Below are 20,322 nucleotides of genomic sequence, written 5' to 3'. Positions count from 1 at the left end.
GCAAGACCTGCACAGTGCACATGGAAAATGAAGAACTAGTTTATTGAACAGCTAAAGGGGAGGAAAAGAGTGGACTGGGCTACATTTGTTACATACCAAGCAGGAAAGGCAACACCATTCCAAGTGTCCCCCTGCAGATAGCACAGGCTTGCTCCAGGCTGGTGCCAGGATGGAGTGGTGGGTGCAGTGTACATCAGTGGAGCCCGGTTTACACAAGGTAGCAGCTGCCCTCTCTCCCCCTCTCCCCTGCTCCTGGGTGACAAAGCCAGGGCTCCTTTTACCCTCTTCTACTCATGGCCATCTTGTTTGTATCACATTTGCTTTTTTCCTTCTGACTCTTGGTTATACCCCAAGCTCCTAGCTAAAAGCACAGGCCCACCATGTGATGGACAACAAGCCCCACATCTCAACCTGTACATCCTGCTGGACATTCCTAGTCTTGGCACCCTTGTCCAGCATTCCAGTTTCCAGGCGTGCTTTACGGTTCTCTGCAAGTCAGTGTTCCCAGTTATGGTAGAAAAAGTATGAACTGTTTCTTGCTTACTGTGGTGGTTCTGGCAGCAGGAGCTACTATGTATATGGAGAAACTGAAGAGGAGATGGCACTGTCCCATGAAGGGGACAGCACTCCGGTGGTCAGGACAGGGGTGTGGTGCTACTGGCTTCTACTTCTGCAACAGAACATGTATGTCTCCAGTACAAGCTTGTAAAAAAATACTTTAACAGAATATACTGTACAGAACTAGGATTTAACACGGTATATTACAACGCTAAAATATTTGTATAAATACTATACAGGCACAGAGTCACTCCATTAGAAAGGGCTCACCAACGGGGTCAGTAAAAACCCAGAGAGAAATGATGTGCATGGCAGGAGCACAGCCAATCACAGCGGTGTGGGTGCATGTGAGGCCTGAGGCCTAGTCAGGGCCCCTGACCACATCACAACTGGAGTTTCTGAGCTAGGTGGCCAGGCTGGCTTCGTTCAATAATACATTTTTCAATAACACTTTTGATGGGAATTTTCACACTTAGAAAATCAGCTGTGTGGCCACTCCTTCTCAGGCCCAAGCCAGCTCTGAAGGCACCTGCCCACAGGGAGTCGCTTCCTCTGTCTCCATATGCTCCCTCCATCAGGTCCAAAGCTGCTGATGTGCACCCCACACCACGCTGCATGTTCCAGGCACCTGCCAGCCACATGTCCCGTGGTGGTGAGTCACTGGGTAGGCATTGAGTGCAAACAAGGCATGAGATGGAAGTCCCTGGAGACCCAGTTCCAGCTCCAGTTCAGGGTGGGAGGGAGGGGGTGAACGGAGAGGCAGAAGAAGGTGGAAAAGAGGGCGGGTCAGGTGCACTCTTGATCTGCCCTGGGAGCATGGTCTAATCTGGCATTTCGATATTTAATTTGGGAGGTGGGAGGACGTACTTCCCAGGGCTCTGGGTGATAACCACCCGGGTCTTCTTTCGAAACATAGGAGCGATCTTAGGAGGTTCTGGAACTGGCGTTTCTTCAGTTTCCTCGCTACCTTCATGGTGGAGGTCATAGGAGATGTTTCCATATTCTCTCAAAAACGGGCAGATTTCAAGCAGAAATTGACAGAAATCCTTGCGAATCCCAAACCACCCTGAAATAGAAGAAATGTACTCTCTCAAACACTAGCCTCCCCTGAATCTCAGGTTGCTTTTCTTTCCTGAAGATAAGTTTTTTCTTGTATAATGTACTGCTTTATCCTGATGTCTTAGAATGAAGCCTGAGCAAGGCCTCAATACCAACAAGGACCAGAAGGATGCCCTGTAGCTCTGTGGCTCTGTAGCTGGGGGTCCTGGACTGGCAGCCCCCAGGATGTCTCCCTGGGGCCTGTCAGGGATGTGATCTTGGGCCCTGGTCCAAACCTCCTGAACTAGAAACTCTGTGTGTGGGGTGGGGGTGGGGTCTTGGGACTCTGATGGGTCCTCCAGTTTGAGACCTACTGCCCTAGTGAATCTCAAATGCCTATGGCACCTAGATAATGTCAACCACTCAATCTTCCTGGCCCAGGAGAAAAGCATGTGCAACAAGGAATGTCATCCAAGAAAAGGGTTTCTGTCACCCTTGGAGTCTGGGAAGATAATAGGCATGTGTTGGTTCAGGCCAGGAGGTGGCCTGAGCTCACAGGGCCACCTCAAAGCTCCTTCTACAAGGCCTGCTCTTCCTGACTGGGTACCACTAAACTGTCAGGTCAGAGCTGGCTTTCCTCGGGTACAACATCTTGTCACATTAGCTTCCAGAAGGGTGTGCTCTAGGGTTACATGCAAAGGAGCTCAAGGACTAGTGAGGCGAGGCTCTTATCAAAGAGCACTTCTAAACAGGTATCATCACAGTGGATAGTGAGAGTGAGCGAGCCAGGCACCACTGGTGAGAGTCAGTGATATCAAGAATGATGCTGCCAAGAGTGAGGAAACAGATCCCAGAAGAAGTCCAGGGTTTGGGAGATGATGTGGATTTTCACTGAATCTTCAGGAGCCCCTGGCTAGAAGGGATAATGTTTCCCATGTCACAGTGAATGGACTCAGAGAGGCCGCCCGCCATGCTCAGTTATCCAGTCACAGGGTTAACAGTGCTCCCTTTCCTGGAAGACTCCAGGTCTTCCCCAGTCTCAGCTTTCCCAGGGAAACTCCTTGATTGGGGTCCTCAGGTTCGTTTTTTCATAGAGCAGGGCCACACACACCCATATAGCCACACACCAGACAGAGATGTGCACAAACACCATTCAAGAACTTCTGAAACACTAAGTACATACAGTGGTTTCCGCCTTTCTGTCCAAAGGTGGTTGCCATCAGAGTGATCAAGGAAAGCCAAAGGGGGACAAATATGGGGATACAGGAGAACGCGTTGTGGCCATCCAGCTTATGAACAAGCAGGATCTAAGGAAAAAGAAACAGTCAACGTTCTGTCGACGGAGCGTCTGAAAACAGACCCTGTCTGAAGCCAGGTTACCCTCCCTCATCAGGCCTCCTAAGGGGGATAGGTCACACCACAGGAAATAACGGAAACCCTCCATTCTGGGGGAAAGGATGAGAAGAGCTTTCACATGGCTCTTCAGGACGAAGCAGAATCCATCCACCTAGAAAATTTCCAACATCTGGCTTGTTATGGGAAACTCTTCCTGGTGTTTTTTTTGGAGGAGTCAACAGTGCCCACTCTCTAATTCTCCACAGGGCTCAAATACCAAAACACCACATCCAACTTTCTTTTTCTAGAAGACAAATCAATATATTCAGATGCTTGGTAGCTGGAAAGGTCCACTTCCCACTGCCAGCCTCCAGGCCTCCAAAGAAAGGCAGCTCTACTGTCCTGTGCTCCTTCCTAGCCCCATGGGGTGTCATCTGGGGGAGACACAGTTTGCCAGAGAGCTTACCTCGAAAGTAAGGAGTGGCACGACGATGGTCATCCAGCTTAGCGCCATGGTGATGTGTGTCCTCCTCTGCTCTGCGATCACATCCATGGAACGCAGGAATAGGACGGACCACACGATGTAGTAGAGGACCACCAGACACAGAAAGGACATGAGAATCCACAGGGGGACACACACGACCTGAGGGCAAGAGGAGAGAAGAAAGGTCTTTAGGGGAGGCATGGCTGACTTCACCCTGGATCTCTGCATGTAAGTGGGTGCCAGACCTGGATGTGGCCAGCGTGTAAAAAGGACCCGCTGCTCCTGGTGGGATCCCTACAGCCGGGGCTGCCCTCAGGGTGGAGAGCAGCCATTTCCCTGAATCCTGAGCTCACTCAGCTGGCCTGCACTCTGCCCACCTCCCCTCCACCTGCCAAGGGTAGTGAGGCCGCCCCAGCTCATGAGCATGTCCCCTCTTCCCAGGCACTGCCCATCCTGCTAGGGGTTATGTAGCCAGAGGCTGGGGATCATGCTCCCTGGCAACTCAGGCTGCCCAGGGGACCCAGGCCCTCCGTGAACTTGCACATTGAGGCCAGGAGGCTTCCCTGCTGCCTCGCCCAGACGGGTTCTGTGTCTGTTGCTGTCATACGAGAAAGACTTCATTTCACCCCCCATATAAGCCCAGAAGATGAGTCCCGGGGGCCTCACCAAGCTCCCTCCGTTTGACCTTTTCCCCCTTCTCAATGGCCCCTTGGGTATCTCTGTCGCCCCTTTGTTTTCGTTGTGAAACAGTAAAATTGACTGTTTTCCATTGGTGGCCAGTCCCATGATGGTTCATACACATATGTGTAGATCTGTGGGGCCTTGGGCGAGACAGGGGAGAGCTCCCTCACCATGCCACACTCCCTCATGTTCTGTCTCTGCTGTGTCACCACCTTACCCTCCCCCAGCCCCCAGGAGCCACTGCTCTGTCCTCTGACACAACACTTTTGTCTCTTCAAGAGACATGGACTCATACAGCACATCACCTTCTGAGGCTGCCTTCTCCCACCCAGCAGGATATCTCTGAGACGCCTCCAGGCTGTTGTGTGTATCTATCGGTCACTGCTGAGCGGTGTTCCACTGGATGGATGCACCCCAGCCTGTTTATCTGCTCACCCTGGGAAGGAAATGTGGGTGCTATCCTGCTTTGGGTTGTTGCAAATGAAGTTGCTGTAAAAATTGTGCCCAGGTTTTTGTGTGGTTGTACATTTTCATTTCTCCAAGGGAAACACCCAGGATTGGCACTGCTAGGTCACATGGCAACTCTATGTTTAACTTTATAAGAAACTGCCAAGACATTTTCCAGAGCGTCTATCCAGTTTGGCCTTTCTACCAGCAATGGGCAACTGTCCTCGTCCCTTGGGTCTGCCCTAGCACACCTGGTACTGTGGCTATCTTTGCCATTTTGATGAAGGTATTGTGGCACCTCATTCTGGTTTTTATTTGCTTTTCCCTAGTGTTTGAGTGGACTCCAGGAGTTGGTGATGGATAGGGAGGCCTGGCGTGCTGCGATTCATGGGGTCACAAAGAGTTGGACACGACTGAATGACTAAACTGAACTGAAATGAGTGGGTAATGATGTCCTTTACATATGCATATTCACCATATGTCTATCTTCTTTGTGAATAGTTAGTTCAAGTCTTCTGTCAATTTTAAAATTTGGTTGCTGAGGTTTTTAGTTTTGAGAGTTCTTTAGATGCTTTGGATATATGTCCTTGGTTACACATGTGTTTTATGAGTATTTCCTCCTGTCTGCAACATGTCTTTTCATTAATATTACTTTAATCTTGAGCTTCTTTTATGGACCATGTTGTTGGTATCATTTCTGGGAACTCTTCACCTAACTCCAGATCCCAAAGACTGTCTCCTCCTAACAGTTCTTTGGTTTTCACATTTTATTTTTAGACGTAGGACTTAAGCTCATCTCCTGAAGAGGCTGGACTTCCTGCCTGGAGGTTTGCTGTGGTCTTCCTCCTAAAGCACATCTGGGGTCAGACACAGCGGCCTGGCCCTGATGGGTAGAATGTCAGTGAGCAGCCTCACTGGGCTTCTCTTGAACACTGGGAAACCTGCAGTCAGGCTGTTTCATCTGCTATAACTTGCACAGCACTGGGGCAGGAAAAATTCCTTTATTTATAGAAAACATGCACAGTTTTTCCTAATCTTTTTTTTTCTGATTGTATCTTACACTCAAATTGTGGTCTTACTCGGATTTGTGTCCGCCATGGCATAAGAGAAAGCTCTGAGCCCAACTACCATTCTATAGATACAGAACCCTGAAGCTGTAAGATGGATGACTGTACAATAGTTTTTATTATGAATGTTTTATGAAAGACTTTAGGAGGAAGTGATAGAGCTTATCTTTATTCACTATAAAGGCATCTTTTATTCCCTTATTTTCTTGTCTCCAAATGAGTATTTTCTTTTTTTCAGTATATTTTTTACCTTTGTTATTTTTTTTTTTAAAGGTAAATCATGTTCATCACAGAAAATGTCCTGTGTACAAAAGTACCCAACAAGCAGTGGGGGACGGGATCCCATACCCTGGCAAGACCTCATCTCACAGAGGCAACATAAGTCTTCTACCTTTTCTCTCATCTTCTTACTATGTGTTACTAGTTGAAAGTGTGCTGTAGTCTCTAATTTGCAGCTTGCCGAGAATGGATGGAGCCATTTACGCGCGCGCGCGTGTGTGTGTGTGTGTGTGTGTGTGTGTGTGTGTGTATAGCTCCACCCATTCTCCTACCTATGTAAGCACAATCAGTTTTAACCAAACACCCATTCATGGAAGTCAGAGGCCATTAACGTGACTTAGACTTCATCCCTGGCAGAAGTATAAAGAGGCACAGTTTTTTTGAAAAAGAAGTTGGCAATGCAGTTTGTATTTCAAAATCCCAAAAAGCTCTTACTCTCTGGGCCAGTAATACTGTTTTTGGAGTCCTTCCTAAAAAAAAAAAAGCAATAAAAAAACAGGCAAGGATTTACCTACACAAAATTATATGCTATAGCATGATTTATAATTGTAAAAACACTGGTAACAAGTTCAATATTCAGAAATGAGAGGACAGTCTGGTAAATGTATTTGAAGAATATTTTGTTATCAATTAAACTTTCAAAGTTATGCATATAAAGAGCATTTATTGACATGGAAAAATGTTTATGACACAACATTAGGACAACAAAGCAGGATACCAAATTATAAATGCAGTATGATCTCAATTATCCTTATGAAACAATAAACCCCCAAACAAGGAAACAAAAACCACTAACCATGTTATCTGCCAGTGGATTATGGGTGATTATTATCCTATTACCTATGTTTATCTGTCTTTTCCAAGATTTCTAAGATGAACATGAGTTTTATAATAAAAAAAAGTTTAAAGATTTAAAAAGTTACATACAAGCCAGGGCCAGTGAATGATCTTGTCCAGTCTTAAGGCAATGAATATAAACTGGAGAATGTTGACAGAACACAGGATTTCTAACTAAAAATGAAGAGAAGAATCAATTAAACAAAGTAACAGTTGTATTCAATACAACAGCTGTTTGGTTAACATTTTAAAAAGGCAATGCAAATTATAATGCAGCACAAGTTTTATTACATCACACTTGGAACCTCCTGATTTTCAGCAGAGAGGAGTAAAGCAGTGCTGTGCCAAGGAGAAGCCTGGCCCTAGCCTTGTGTCCTGTCCTCTCTGCTCTCGGTGGCTGCTTGGCCCTTTAAGCTCATCCATGCGGTCACCTGTTTCCAGGCTTGCAATCTAGAGGCAGTCTTTGCTGGAACCCCCAGCTCCCTTCCTGCCCCTGACCACATGCATCTATGTTAGGATGGTTCCTAACCATCACTGTCCTGCCTTCTTCTTGTGTTGGGACTCTGCCTGCACCCCACACTTTCCTTTCTGGATCCTGGGGGACCTTGTCACATCAAGATGCCACTTGTGGATGCTTTACTGCATCTTGAACCCCACCATACCATGGATCCTTCCTGCAAGCACATGTTCAACTCATCTCCATTAGACACAAAATAACCCCAAGACCAAATGAACCCACACTTCTCTTGATCCAGTAACCCTACCAGCCCTAGTTCTTTCTTTCCATCACCACAGAGCTTTGTGAGACACCATGGACACTCGAGTCTCCATGGCCTCCCCTGCCACTCCAAGCTCCAGGGTCCACTGTGCACTGGCCTCGGTCCCCGCAACCATCTGGAAATTGCTTTCCTCCAGGTCCCCAGTCACTTCTGCAGCCTTGAGGACACTGGCACCCAACTGGGTGCTGCCACACCAAGTGACACTGTCCACCACTCTTCCCTCGTTGAGGAACCCAGTGTGTCATCTCGCCAATCTACTGGTCTCTGAAACTTCCCTGTCAGGTGCCTTTTCCTGTCTTTAAATGGTGATGGCCCCTGAAGTCTGCCTTCTCTACCTACTAAAGAGACACAGACACAAACATGCATGCTTTCTTGACTCCGTTGCTCCGTTCTGGGTGGCAAGCAGAGCCAGCCTCCACACCCCTGGCAGGCACACCCTCCTCCTGCTCACTTCTGCAACCTCCGTCTCCACTGCAGCCTTCCTGCCAGGGCCCAGAGTTGGCTCTCCCTGAGGCACTTCAGTTGAAGGCCATCCCCTAGGGAGTCGATCATTCCCCACACCTGGCCTCCTTCACCCTGTGCCATAGCTTCCCACAGCCTCCTGTCTCACCGGAGCCACCACAGCCTGGATTCCCCAAGTCAGGACACGGGCGCACAGCTGCATTCCCTTCCCCATGCTCTAGGCTCAGTCACTGCCTGTGTCCTCCACCATGCAGACTTCTCTAGGGTCCCTAGTCCAGTCTCTGTCCCAGTGCCCCACAGGTGGCCCTCCTGCTGGCTCCAGCACTTGCTGCTCTTCAACAGCTCACCACCACCCACAGAACGAAAATCACAGGACACTACCCAACCTGGCCCAGGGCTGCCCCAAAGCTCCCAGTTCCCTGGGCAGTTAGTGATTCAGCCATTCCTTCCAAGGCCTATGGGCCAAAAGAAGCATTGAATGGTTCCACTGACTTAAGTCATTAGATCTAAAGTCATTAGATCCTACATTACATGCAGTAATGACTAAAGTCATTAGATCCTACGTAGCCCCCTGTAGATTTTTGCACAGCACTGCCTTCATCACAGAGAAAGTCAACATCCTAGACTCTTCTATGACACCACTGAAATGAATGTAGTGTGACCTAACAAATCCAAACTATGTGGAGCTAGTAGTTCACCATGTGTCCCCACAGATGTCAGGGATCACTGCTTCTCCCTCAAAAATGCCCAATATCCCATGGTGCCCTGTGATGCCCTGGGCAGCTGGGCACCGCCTTGAAGACTAAGGACTGGCCCTTAGCCAGCCCAATCCCTCTCTACAGCCTCCCCACTTCTCCCTAGTTCCTTCATTTACACTTTATGCTCCAGGCATTTTTTGTGGAAAAATACAAATAATGTAAAACTTACCATCTTAATTCTCTTTAAGGGTACAGTTTAACAGTATTAAGTATATTCATATTACTACTGTATGACTATGGCTATGAAACCATCACCACTTTCCATCTCCAGGACTCTCTGCATCTTGCAAAACTGTGTTCCAGTCAAATCTGAGCCACTGGTTCACTCAACATAACACACTTTCTTCTACGTCTATGGCTTCTTATGTGTTACTTCCTCTGCCTGAAAAATACCATCCCCTTTCCTACCTGCACAGGGCACCCTGCCACACCCTGACTCCTCCTGCATGACCCTGGGGGAGCCTAGGCCCACTAACCCCTAGCCAATGAGTACTCCTCTTCCTGGGACACAAGAACCAAGAGGGGGCTCAAGTCTTGGCACATGGGTTTCTTCTTGCAGGTAGATTGCCAAGAGTGTGACCCTATGAGCGACATATTTTCTAGAACTCTGCATTAGGAAAATATGGTTTTATGCCTAGTATAGTTGTAGCCCTGGTATATGCTTTCATTTTCTAAGAAACAAAGTTCCAAATTTTTAGTTTTCTTTAACCTCTTCCTCAGCTCCCATCCAACAGTATTTACATAACTTTCTCAGTGCTTTTCAACCTGGATAATGCTGCTTGCCTGGGGAGGAGTTAGGAAATGTGCACAGAACCTACTGGATGTGACAGTAACCTGCGGGAGCACATCCACTAGTGCTTACTAGGCAGACATCAGCAGTAAGTGACCTGAAATGCAGGGGACAGTCCTGCTCAAGAAGACATTTCCTATCCCAAAGGCCAACAGCATATCCAGCCCCCACTGAGAAACACTGCCCCAAATAGGCAAAATCTAGAAAGTTTAATGTCAGTGATTTTGTTTAATATACAAATGATTTTTAAACCGTGGTATTGTTACTTCATTTGCTCAGATAATAGAAAAGAATGTGAAGCAAGAGAGGCATAAGGTGGAAAGGTAAGTGTGACTGGCTGGAAATGGTACCTTCAACAAATACGGGGAATACAATTTGGGGGAAGTGAGGTAGGAGCCTGGAGCTCGTATGGAAATCAGAGTTGAGAAATGCAGATTCAGGAAGTGAAAATACAGAAGTGGCAGTGGAGGCAGGAAGTGTGAACAAGATCATTCAGAGGAAGTGTGCACAGGGAGGACAGAAAATGCCCAAGGTTAGGGTCCTGATGTTGGGAAAGATTGAAGGCAGGAGGGGATGACAGAGGATGAGATGGTTGAATGGCATCACTGACTCGATGGACATGAGTTTGAGCAAGCTCTGGGAGTTGGTGATGGACAGGGAAGCCTGGCATGCTGCAGTTTATGGGGTTGCAAAGAGTCAGACACAACTGAGTGCCTGAACTGAGGATCCTAAGAAACAGCGACTTGTGAGGAATAGATGGAAGAAGAATTCAGTGAAGAAGCTGAATACAGGCTGAGGTAGCTAGATTGGTGTAGGGACCCAGAGTGTCAGGAGCTGCACAGTGGTCAGCTAGATGAGGGTTCCAAAGGCCTCCAGATGAGGCTGCAGGACACGGGGGTGGGGTGGTGGTGGTGCAGTGCCAAAGCAGGTAGTGTGGCTGTAGTACTTGGTCATTTAATCAAAAAATAGTCTAGGTATTGCTGTGAGGGTACTGACTTTAACTAAAGGAGATTCCCCTCGATGGTATGGCTAGATCTCATCCAATCAGCTAAAGGGCCTTAGGAGCAAAGACCATGGTTTCCTGGAGAGGGAGCAATCCTGCTGAATCTCCAGCCCCCATAAGCACGTGAGCCAGCACCTTCCAATAAGCCTCCTATGTGAACACCTATCTACATATCTGCATCTACATCTCCATCTGCATCTATCCTATTGGGCCTGTTTCTCAGGAGAAGCTGGCTGATCCAGGTGGACAGGGAAAGACATGAAGCAGGAAGAAGCCTGATGGCCTGAGTGAAAAACCAATGTTTAAGTCAAGAAAGAGAAACACGACTATTTCCATTGTCTTTCATTTCCTTATATACCACGACCTAGCATTAGTGATCAACCTCTTCTATCACGGTAACTGATCAAAAGATTCTGATTTTTAAAACCTTCCTAAATGTATGAAATCTCACCTCCAGCGACCTGTCATGGCGAAAGCCCCAAACACAAGCTGCCACAGACACGGGGGAAACGAAGAAGAGCGGCATGAAGACCAGGAGCCAGAAGTGGCTGCCTCTCTCAATCCTGTCGCACACCAGCACTTCAAACATCAGCAGCAGCAAGTGGATGCCCACTGCAATTAGCATGGCTTTGAACTCCACACACGTTTCCCCTTCTGCTCTAAAGAGGGACAGAAGAAGAAGAAAAAAACATCCTCAGTTCAGAATCTCCACAGCGAGCAAGCAGCCCAGCACACAAACTTACATGGATACTCTGGATTGTATTTGTAAATCTGACAAAAGGCAAAGGAAGATCAGGTAGAAAGCTAAATTAACATTCCTCTTTAAGGGGCAATCTTTCATACATCAAAGAACTACTACATAACAAGAAATGAACACTTACAACCAAACCAGACTTAGGAGTTTTAACTGAATATTCTCAGAAGCAATACCACAGTTGTTATTTCCTGACAGTGTACATTAACACTTTTGTTCATAAATTTAAATTCAACTACTTCCAAGATTATTTAAGCTACTGCTTCTACTGCTAACAGCTGACACATATCCCTTAAATCTCATGATCCCGTCTCTCAAAGAATTAAAAACTATGTAAATTACATTTCATGCAATACAATAAAAAACTCTATAGTTTTATTGCATAAGTGTCTGTTATATTTCAAGAAAATATAGCAACTGTTGTTAGGTGCTATTTTAAAATGCAAATAAAATTATGAATGTTATTTTCCTTCCTATTCCATTAGGATAAACTAACACCTGCAGATGCTAAAGAAGAACCATTAAAGCTATTCTTTAAATCAGTTTAAGCTGCTTATGGATCATGCATGGACTTAATAGGGTAACAATTAAAAAATAATAAGGCCACTAATCAGGAAAATGGTTAAAAATGCATCTGCAAGGCAAACAATGCACCTAATTCAACATACAGGTGAACATTTGTGATGCATCACGTTGGTGTGGCTTTAGGACACAGAGAAAATGAGATCAGAAGTTATATTCTGTAAGACCCAACAATGTTCCACTGGACAATGTTGATGCTAGAATGACCATGTCTATACATTCAGGACATTCAACTACACACATACAATTCCTTTTCTTAAGGGAATCTTGAAAGGTATCTTAAACCAGGTCAAATAGTTTCTAAACAACTAGTGGAACTTAAACTGTTTAGCAATTTCACTTTTCATTTTTTGAGTAGCAAAGGTTGTTGTTAAGTCACTAAGTCATGTCTGACTCTTTGTGACCCTATGGACTGCAGCATGCCAGGCTCCTCTATCCCTTACTATATACTGGAGTTTGCTCTAACTTATGTCCATTGAGTTGGTGATGCTATTTAACTGACTCATTAGAAAAGACCCTGATGCTGGGAAAGATTAAAGGCAAAAGGAGAAGGGGGCAGCAGAGAATGAGCAAACATTAGATATCTGAAAATATCTCATAAAAAAAAAGATCTGTGGCCACACATGTAATCTTAAAAAAAAATCTAAGAATCTAAGAATTTTAAAAAATCTAAGTCCCCCATCTGCTAAGGCTCTCTGTGTGGCTATTTTCAAGTTCTTAGGTACATATATGGTAAGATATTTTAGATGATCTAAATCTTATTTTTAAAGTTCATAATGAAGATTTAAACAAGTTGAGATGGTCCCAACTTATACACTCTCCTCATATGAGCAGCTGCATGTGTCCCCCTCTTCTCTCCCCACCTGCCTACTGGGCACTGTCACTCCTTATCTGCCTGGTGATGGTTTAGAATAGCCCTCCCAAGTCTCCCCTTTTCCTTTCCAAAGTGGCAGACTTTGCAAGGGAGAGCAGAGAGACTCTTGTGGGCCCCAGCAGCAGCAGCAGGGTGTGCACTGGAGTTAAGCCCATGACAGGAACTTGGACCCACTGAGGCATCCAAGAAGGTGTGAGGGGAAGGGGTGAAGTATAAGAGTGCACCTCTTCCTGGCCCCCAGGAGTCAGAAATAGCCAGAAGCTATTCTCCTTCACAGCATCTGGGTCTCATCTTTTCCAGTCTCAGGGCCTCACTGTGTCCTGGCCAAGCTGCTTCTCCCACACCACTAATAGGCCTAAAATCCCAGGACTAGGAGATTGGGTAAGGGCAGACCCAGTTCCAGGAATTAATGGAGAAGGATATACCCCTGATGGCCAAAACTAGAACTTTGATTTGTAGAACTGCTCCTACAAACATGATGGTTCCATACTTCCTTGTCTAGCATGGTGTAACAGTTCTATATTTTGGATGAATTTTAGATTACATAAGCTTTTGTGGGCTGGCTAGGAACTTAAGTACCTAAAATAACAGTGCTTTTGTTTAACAATGGCTATCAAACACTTAATTTTTAATAAACTTAGAACAGAAATGAGCTTGCTTATAACTCTTCTAAAACCTCTGACAGGTAGAAAAGAAAATACTCCTTACTTTATGAGAAGTGAAAAACAAGATAATCCCCCCTGCACCTGCCCAGTGTAGAGACCAACAGGTTTTATAAAGCAGTATTACCGATACTGGGGATTTCGTGCCCAGACTCCAGTTCCAACTGAGGCTCCAACAATGACCATTAACTTCCACAGCCATATTGGAGCAAAAACAGCCCAGTAACTCCACTGAATGATGCCATCTAGACGAAGGGCCAGCAACACAGAGAACAGCAGTAGACAGGCATAGATGAGGAATTTACTAGAAGAAAAACAAAACAATTAAAGAAGATTCACATTACAAATAGGTGATATTAAAATGAGGCATGATAACAGCATTACTTTTTAGCATGTGAAAAGAATCACCAATTCAATAATCATATATTGAAAATTCTATGTAGAAAACATACTGTTGTTAGAGAATAGGAGAAATATAAAGAAGACTAAAACAAGTTCCCTGCTTTCCAGGGCTTCCTGGTAAGAGAAGTCCATACAGAAACATATATAACATGCATATGTCAGAATGATTCTATGGGTAGAATGTGATGGCAGCCCACAGAGGAAACATGGATTCTGCCTGGGGGGACTGGGAAGCACAGAAGTGATAAGCCTGAAGCTGGTCTGGAGGACACATGGAAAGCTACCAGGCAGGAAAGGATATGAGATGAGGAAGCATTCCAAGCAGAAAGAACTAGCCATCAAGACATGGAGACTGAAAAAAGCTGACAGTTCAAGATATGGTCAAGTTCTGTCACTAATTATTTGATTCTATTTTTTAAAAAGTAGCCACCTGCCATATTCATATACAGTAATATTTTAATCCATGCGTTAGTCTTTTGGTGACTGAATTATACACATAGATACACTCATATTTTACATAAAACAGACTTCATGAAGAGGATGTTTTAAAACATTAATTAGAAATTACATTGTTAAGGACTTCTACTTACAACTTTGATAGAATAAGAGGAATGGAGTTAAACATCCCACCTTAAAAAGAAACTGGATGAAATATATGAAACAACAGTTTTTAAACACTGGGCAACAGGCAGTGAAGGATCATGATGGCAGAAAGAAATTTTTAAAAAAAGGAAATAAACTCTATCAATGCCCCAGCTTACTGCCTGGAGGCAAATTCCAGAATGCAGTAAGAAGGCAGTTAAAATCTAACCCTATTGTCAATTACATCAAATGTAAATATTCTGTGTGTGTGTGAAAGTTGCAGAGTCATGTCCAACTCTTTGCGACCCCATGAACTGTAGTCCACCAGGCTCCTCCATCCATGGAATTCTCCAGGCAAGAATACTGGAGCAGGTTGCCATTTCCTACTTCAGGAGATCTTCCTGACCCAATGCTTAGTAGAAAAGATCTCAAATCAACAATCTATGATCCACCTTAAGAAACTAGAAAGAGAAGGAAATTTTTAAAAAATGAATGGAACTCAATAATAAATATATACACAAATATCAATGAACTACATAAGAAAGATGTTGGAGAAAAATCAATGAAATTAAAAGCTGGTTCTTTGAAAAGATAAAAAAAAAAAAAAAAGCAGAGACATTACTTTGCTGACAAAGGTCCATCTAGTCAAAGCTATGGTTTGTCTAGTAGTCATGTATGGATGTGAGAGTTGGACTATAAAGAAAGTTGAGCACCAAAGAATTTATGCTTTTGAACTGTGGTATTGGAGAAGACTCTTGAGAGTTCCTTGGACTGCAAGGAGATCCAACCAGTCCATCCTATAGGAAATCAGTCCTGAGTATTCTTTGGAAGGACTGATGCTGAAGCTGAAACTCCAATACTTTGGCCACCTGATATGAAGAACTGACTCACTGGAAAAGACCCTGATGCTGGGAACGATTGAAGGCAGGAGGAGAAGGGGACGACAGAGGATGAGGTGGTTGAATGGCACCACCAACTCAATGGACATGAATTTGTGAAGGCTCCTGGAGTTGGTGATGGACAGGGAAGCCTAGTGTGCTGCAGTCCATGGGGTTGCAAAGAGTTGGACACGACTGAATGACTGAACTGAGCTGATAGTGACAGGGTAACAGGCAGGAAGGCCAGGGGTCTCCAAATGGAGGAAATAGGCTGCAAGTGTCAGACATTTTTATCTCTCTTAAGCAGCAGGAGGAAACAAACTAGTGATATTTATTTTTTTTCTTCTCTATACAAATTTAAAAGGTTTCTCTTAAAATACTGTGTTGCCATAATGACACTTGGTTTCACCTGAAGTTAACTATTTTCAAGCCTTGAGTTAACCAATGCATTTTTCTTATGGAAATGTTTGGCTTAAGCTATGTTAATGTACTATGCATTTACCCCAGACTCCATCTTCAAGTTCTGCCTAATGGCTCAGAACTTACTTGACAAACCATTATGTTATACTCAGATATTGTTCCCCTAATCTATGTAAAGGAAACTATTTGTATGGTAATCTGCCCTTCTACAAGATTCAAGTCAATCATTTAATGGCCCAGGATGAATTGTCTGGTGCCAAGATTATCCCAAAATACATCTTATGGATGAGGGGCCTAGTGCCATTTTGAGTTTTAAGACATTCCTTTCTCTTATTAACAGACTGCTAGTGACTTTGGGCTCCAAAATCATTGCAGATGGTGATTGCAGCCATGAAATTAAAAGACGCTTACTCCTTGCAAGGAAAGTTATCACCAACCTAGATAGCATATTAAAAAGCAGAGACATTACTTTGCCAACAAAGGTCCATCTAGTCAAGGCTCTGGTTTTTCCAGTGGTCATGTATGGATGTGAAAGTTGGACTGTGAAGAAAGCTGAGCGCTGAAAAATTGATGCTTTTGAACTATGGTGCTGGAGAAGACTCTTGAGAGACCCTTGGACTGCAAGGAGATCAAACCAGTCCATCCTAAAGGAGATCAATCCTGGGTGTTCACTGGAAGGACTGATGCTGAAGCTGAAACTCCAATACTTTGGCCACCTCATGTGAAGAGTTGACTCACTGGAAAAGACCCTGATGCTGGGAGGGATTGGGGGCAGGAGGAGAAGGGGACGACAGAGGATGAGATGGCTGGATGGTATCACTGACTCGATGGACATGAGTTTGAGTACACTCCGGGAGTTGGTGATGGACAGGGAGGCCTGGCGTGCTGTGATTCATGGGGTCACAAAGAGTTGGACACAACTGAGTGACTATATAACATCCAGCTGAAGACTAGCAGGAGGGTACTCTTTCTGCCCCCTTCTGATGCATATGTCAGAAGCTTTCTCTATCTTCTTTATACTTTAATAAAACTTTATCACACAAAAGTTCTGAGCGATCAAGCCTCATCTCTGGCCCTGGATTGAATTCTTCTCCTCCAGAGGCCAAGAATCCTGGTGTCTTTTCGTGGGCCAGCAACAACCTTTCAATAGCTAGAGTGATCAGGAAAAAAACAGTAGACATGAATTACTAATATCAGGAATTAAAGCAGGGACATCATGACAAATCCTACAGGCATTAAAAGTGGATATTATGAACAGCTTCAAGCAAGCAAATTTCTTGAAATAATTAATTATTAAAATTCACAAAAGAAGAAATACTTTCAAATTCTTTTATCTATTTAAAATACAACAGAAACTGTAGTTAGAACCAGTCTCACAAAAAAATGTCAGGCCCAGACAAAATTTACCAAACACATATGGAAGAAATAGTACCAATTTTTCACAAATTCTTGCAGAAATAGATGAGAGAGGAACATTTCCCAATTTATTTTATGAAGCTAGTAGCATTACCCTGATACTCAAACCTGACCAAGAAATAAAACTACAAACCAGCATCCTTCATGAAAGACAGATGCAAAACCCCTAAAAAACATGAAATTGAATCCAACATTATATAGAAAGAATACTGCATTATGACTAAGTGTACTTTAGCCAGGACTTCAAGTTTGGCTTAACATTCGAAATCAATGTAATTCACTGTATCAATAGAATGAAAGAGAAAAGTCATATGATTATTTCAATAGTTCCAGGGGAAACATTTGACATAACTCACTACTCATCCAAGATAAAAGCTCTAAGCAAATTAGGAATAGAGGAGTATCTAGAAAAAACCTGACACAGTCTCCTTCAGTGTCTGCTGCCAAGGGCTCTGGGCCTTTGGACTTGGACTTCCCTGGTGGCTCAGCTGGTACAGAATCTGCCTGCAATGAAGAAGACCTAGGTTCAATTCCTGGGTTGGGAAGATCCCCTGGAGAAAGGAACGGCTACCCACTCTAGTATTCTGACCTGGAGAATTCCATGGACTATAGTCCATGGGGTGCAAAGAGTAGGACATGCCTGAGCGACTTTCACATTTATAAAAAACCTAGTTAAAATGCTTAATGGTGAAAGACTAAAAATACTTTGCCCCTAAGACAGTAAACAAGAAGTAGGTCCACTTCAATACAACTATTCAACACTGCACTGGAAGCCCTAGCCACAAATATAATACAAGAAAAGAAATAAAAAGGATAAAGAAGAAGTAAATCTAATATTTGCAGACAATGTGACTATGTAGAAAATCCTAAGTACTCGACCAAAAAAGCTACTAAACCTAATTAGTGAATTTAGTAAAGTTGCAGGATACAAGGTAAATAAATGAAAACATTTACTGCATTTCTATATGCTAGCAATGAGAAAATGGACACAGATTTTTAAAAACTGTAATTTACTGCAAATTTCCTATAAACAATATTTAAAATCAAAAGATTATGAAAAAACCACCATTTACAACAGTATCAAAGTATGAAATACCTAGAGACAAATTTAACAAAATATCTGCAAGACTTAGATTCAGAAACCTAACAAACACTGCCGAAAAAATTTTGTAGCTTTGCTAAGTTGCTTCAGTCATATCTGACTCTTTGTGACCCCATGGACTGCAGCCTGTCAGGCTCCTCTGTCCATGGGATTTCCCAGGCAAGAATACTGGAGTGAGTTGCCATTTCCTTCTCCAGGGGATCTTCCCCACCCAGGGATTGAACCTGTGTCTCTCACGTCTCCTGCACTGGCAGGAGAGTTCTTTACCACTAGCACTACCTGAGAAGTCTTAAAATTAAAGATCTAAACAAATGGAGAGATCCACAATTTTTACAGATTAAAAAATTCAATACTGTTAAAATTTATATCCTCTATTCATTTCCTATGGTTGCTATAACAAATTACCATGAACATGATGGTTTAAAACAACACACATTTATTCTCTTATAGTTCTGCAGGCTAAAGGTCCAAAATGGGGTTCACTAGGTTAAAACTAGAGAAGACAATGGCACCCCACTCCAGTACTCTTGCCTGGAAAATCCCATGGATGGAGGAGCCTGGTAGACTGCAGTCCATGGGGTCGCGAAGAGTCAGACATCACTGAGCGACTTCACTTTCACTTTTCACTTTTATGCATTGGAGAAGGAAATGGCAACCCACTCCAGTATTCTAGCCTGGAGAATCCCAGGGATGGGTTCGCACAGAGTCGGACACGACTGAAGTGACTTAGCAGTAGCAGTAGCAGGTTAAAACTAAGGTATCAGCAGAGTCATGCTCTCTCCAGAGACTAGGAAAGAATCCATTCCTTGCCTTTTCAAGTTTCTAGAGCTGCATTCCCTGCATTCCTTTGAGCTCCTTCCTCCATTATTAATATCAGAAGGGTAGCATCTTCAAATATCTTTCTCTGCTTCAATCACATTGTCTTCTCTTTATAGTGTCTCCTCTGCCTCCTTCTTATATGGAAACCCATGAATGTATTTAGAGCCCACCTTGTTAAAGCAGGATATTCTCCCATCTCAAGATCTGTAACTTAATCATATCTTTTGCCACATAAGGTAATATTCACCTTTTTGCCAGAGAAGGTAATATACACAGGTTCCATGAATTAGTAAGTAGATATCTTTGAAGGACATTATTTAGCCTACCATACTCATCACATTATTCTGAAGAGTCAATGCAAGTAGTCCCATTTGCTTATTTATGTTTTTGTTTCTTCTGCCTGAGGAGACATATTAAAAAAATATTGCTAAGACTGATGTCAAAGACCATACTGCCTATGTTTTCTTTGAGAAGTTTTATGGTTTTGGGTCTTACATTTAAGTTGTTAATCAAAATTGAGTTCATTTCTGTATATGGTATGAGGAAGTAGTCTAGTTTGATAATATCTGACATCTGTCAGAATGACTATTATCAAAAGGACAACAGATAACAAGTGTTGGTGAAGATGTGAAGAAAAAGGAATCCACATGCAATGTTGGCAAGAATGTAAACTGCTGCAGCCGCTATGAAAAATGGTATGGAGGTTCCTTAAAAACTTAAAAACAGAACTATCATGTGCTCTAGCAATTCAACTCTTGGGGATTGATTTATCTGGAGAAAAAAAACACTAATTCGAAAAGATATATGTATCCCTATGTTTACTGCAACCTTATTTACAATAGCTAAAATATACAGGCAACCTAAGTGCCCATGAAGAGATGACTGTTTAAAGAACATGTGGGAACTCTGTGTGTGTGTGTGTGTGTGTGTGTGTGTGTGTATGTGTGTGTGTGTGTGTGTGATGGAATATTACTCAGCCACAAAAAATAATGAAATCTTGTCATTTGTGACAACTTGGATGAAACTACAGGGCATTATACTAGTGAAATAAGTTAGAGAAAGACAAATATAATGTAACTGCATTTATATGTAGACTCTAGAAAAAGAAATAAACAAAACAGAAACAGAGTCATGCGTACAGAGAATAAACAGGTGGTTGCCAGAGGAGGTGGGAGGAAGGGAGGAGAGAACTAGGTAAAAGAGATTCAGAAGTAGAACCTCCAGCCACAAAATAAAGAAGCTATGGGTATGAAATATACATTGTGGGGAATATAGTCTCCTTTTAGTGCTAAACAAAAGTAATATAGTATCTC

General features: G+C 43.6%; 1 protein-coding gene across 1 annotated transcript in view; it reads right to left on the bottom strand.

The window, feature by feature from the left end:
* Window positions 1–21: 21 nt before the first annotated feature.
* Window positions 22–20,322, bottom strand: part of TMEM185A (transmembrane protein 185A) — a 40,863-nt gene continuing 20,562 nt past the window's right edge. The window contains exons 2-7 of the mRNA XM_065915468.1: window positions 13,518–13,694; window positions 10,970–11,177; window positions 6,817–6,900; window positions 3,398–3,574; window positions 2,780–2,903; window positions 22–1,624 (exon numbers count right to left, since the gene is read on the bottom strand). Coding sequence (XP_065771540.1) covers window positions 1,380–1,624; window positions 2,780–2,903; window positions 3,398–3,574; window positions 6,817–6,900; window positions 10,970–11,177; window positions 13,518–13,694 — 1,015 coding nt within the window. The 3' untranslated portion in view covers window positions 22–1,379. The remainder of the gene's footprint in view (window positions 1,625–2,779; window positions 2,904–3,397; window positions 3,575–6,816; window positions 6,901–10,969; window positions 11,178–13,517; window positions 13,695–20,322) is intronic.

Source organism: Muntiacus reevesi, chromosome X (assembly GCF_963930625.1).
Source record: "Muntiacus reevesi chromosome X, mMunRee1.1, whole genome shotgun sequence".
In the NCBI taxonomy this organism is placed as follows: domain Eukaryota; kingdom Metazoa; phylum Chordata; class Mammalia; order Artiodactyla; family Cervidae; genus Muntiacus; species Muntiacus reevesi.
The sequence above is the reverse complement of the archived record's forward strand: the minus strand, read 5'-3'. Positions and strand labels throughout refer to the sequence as shown.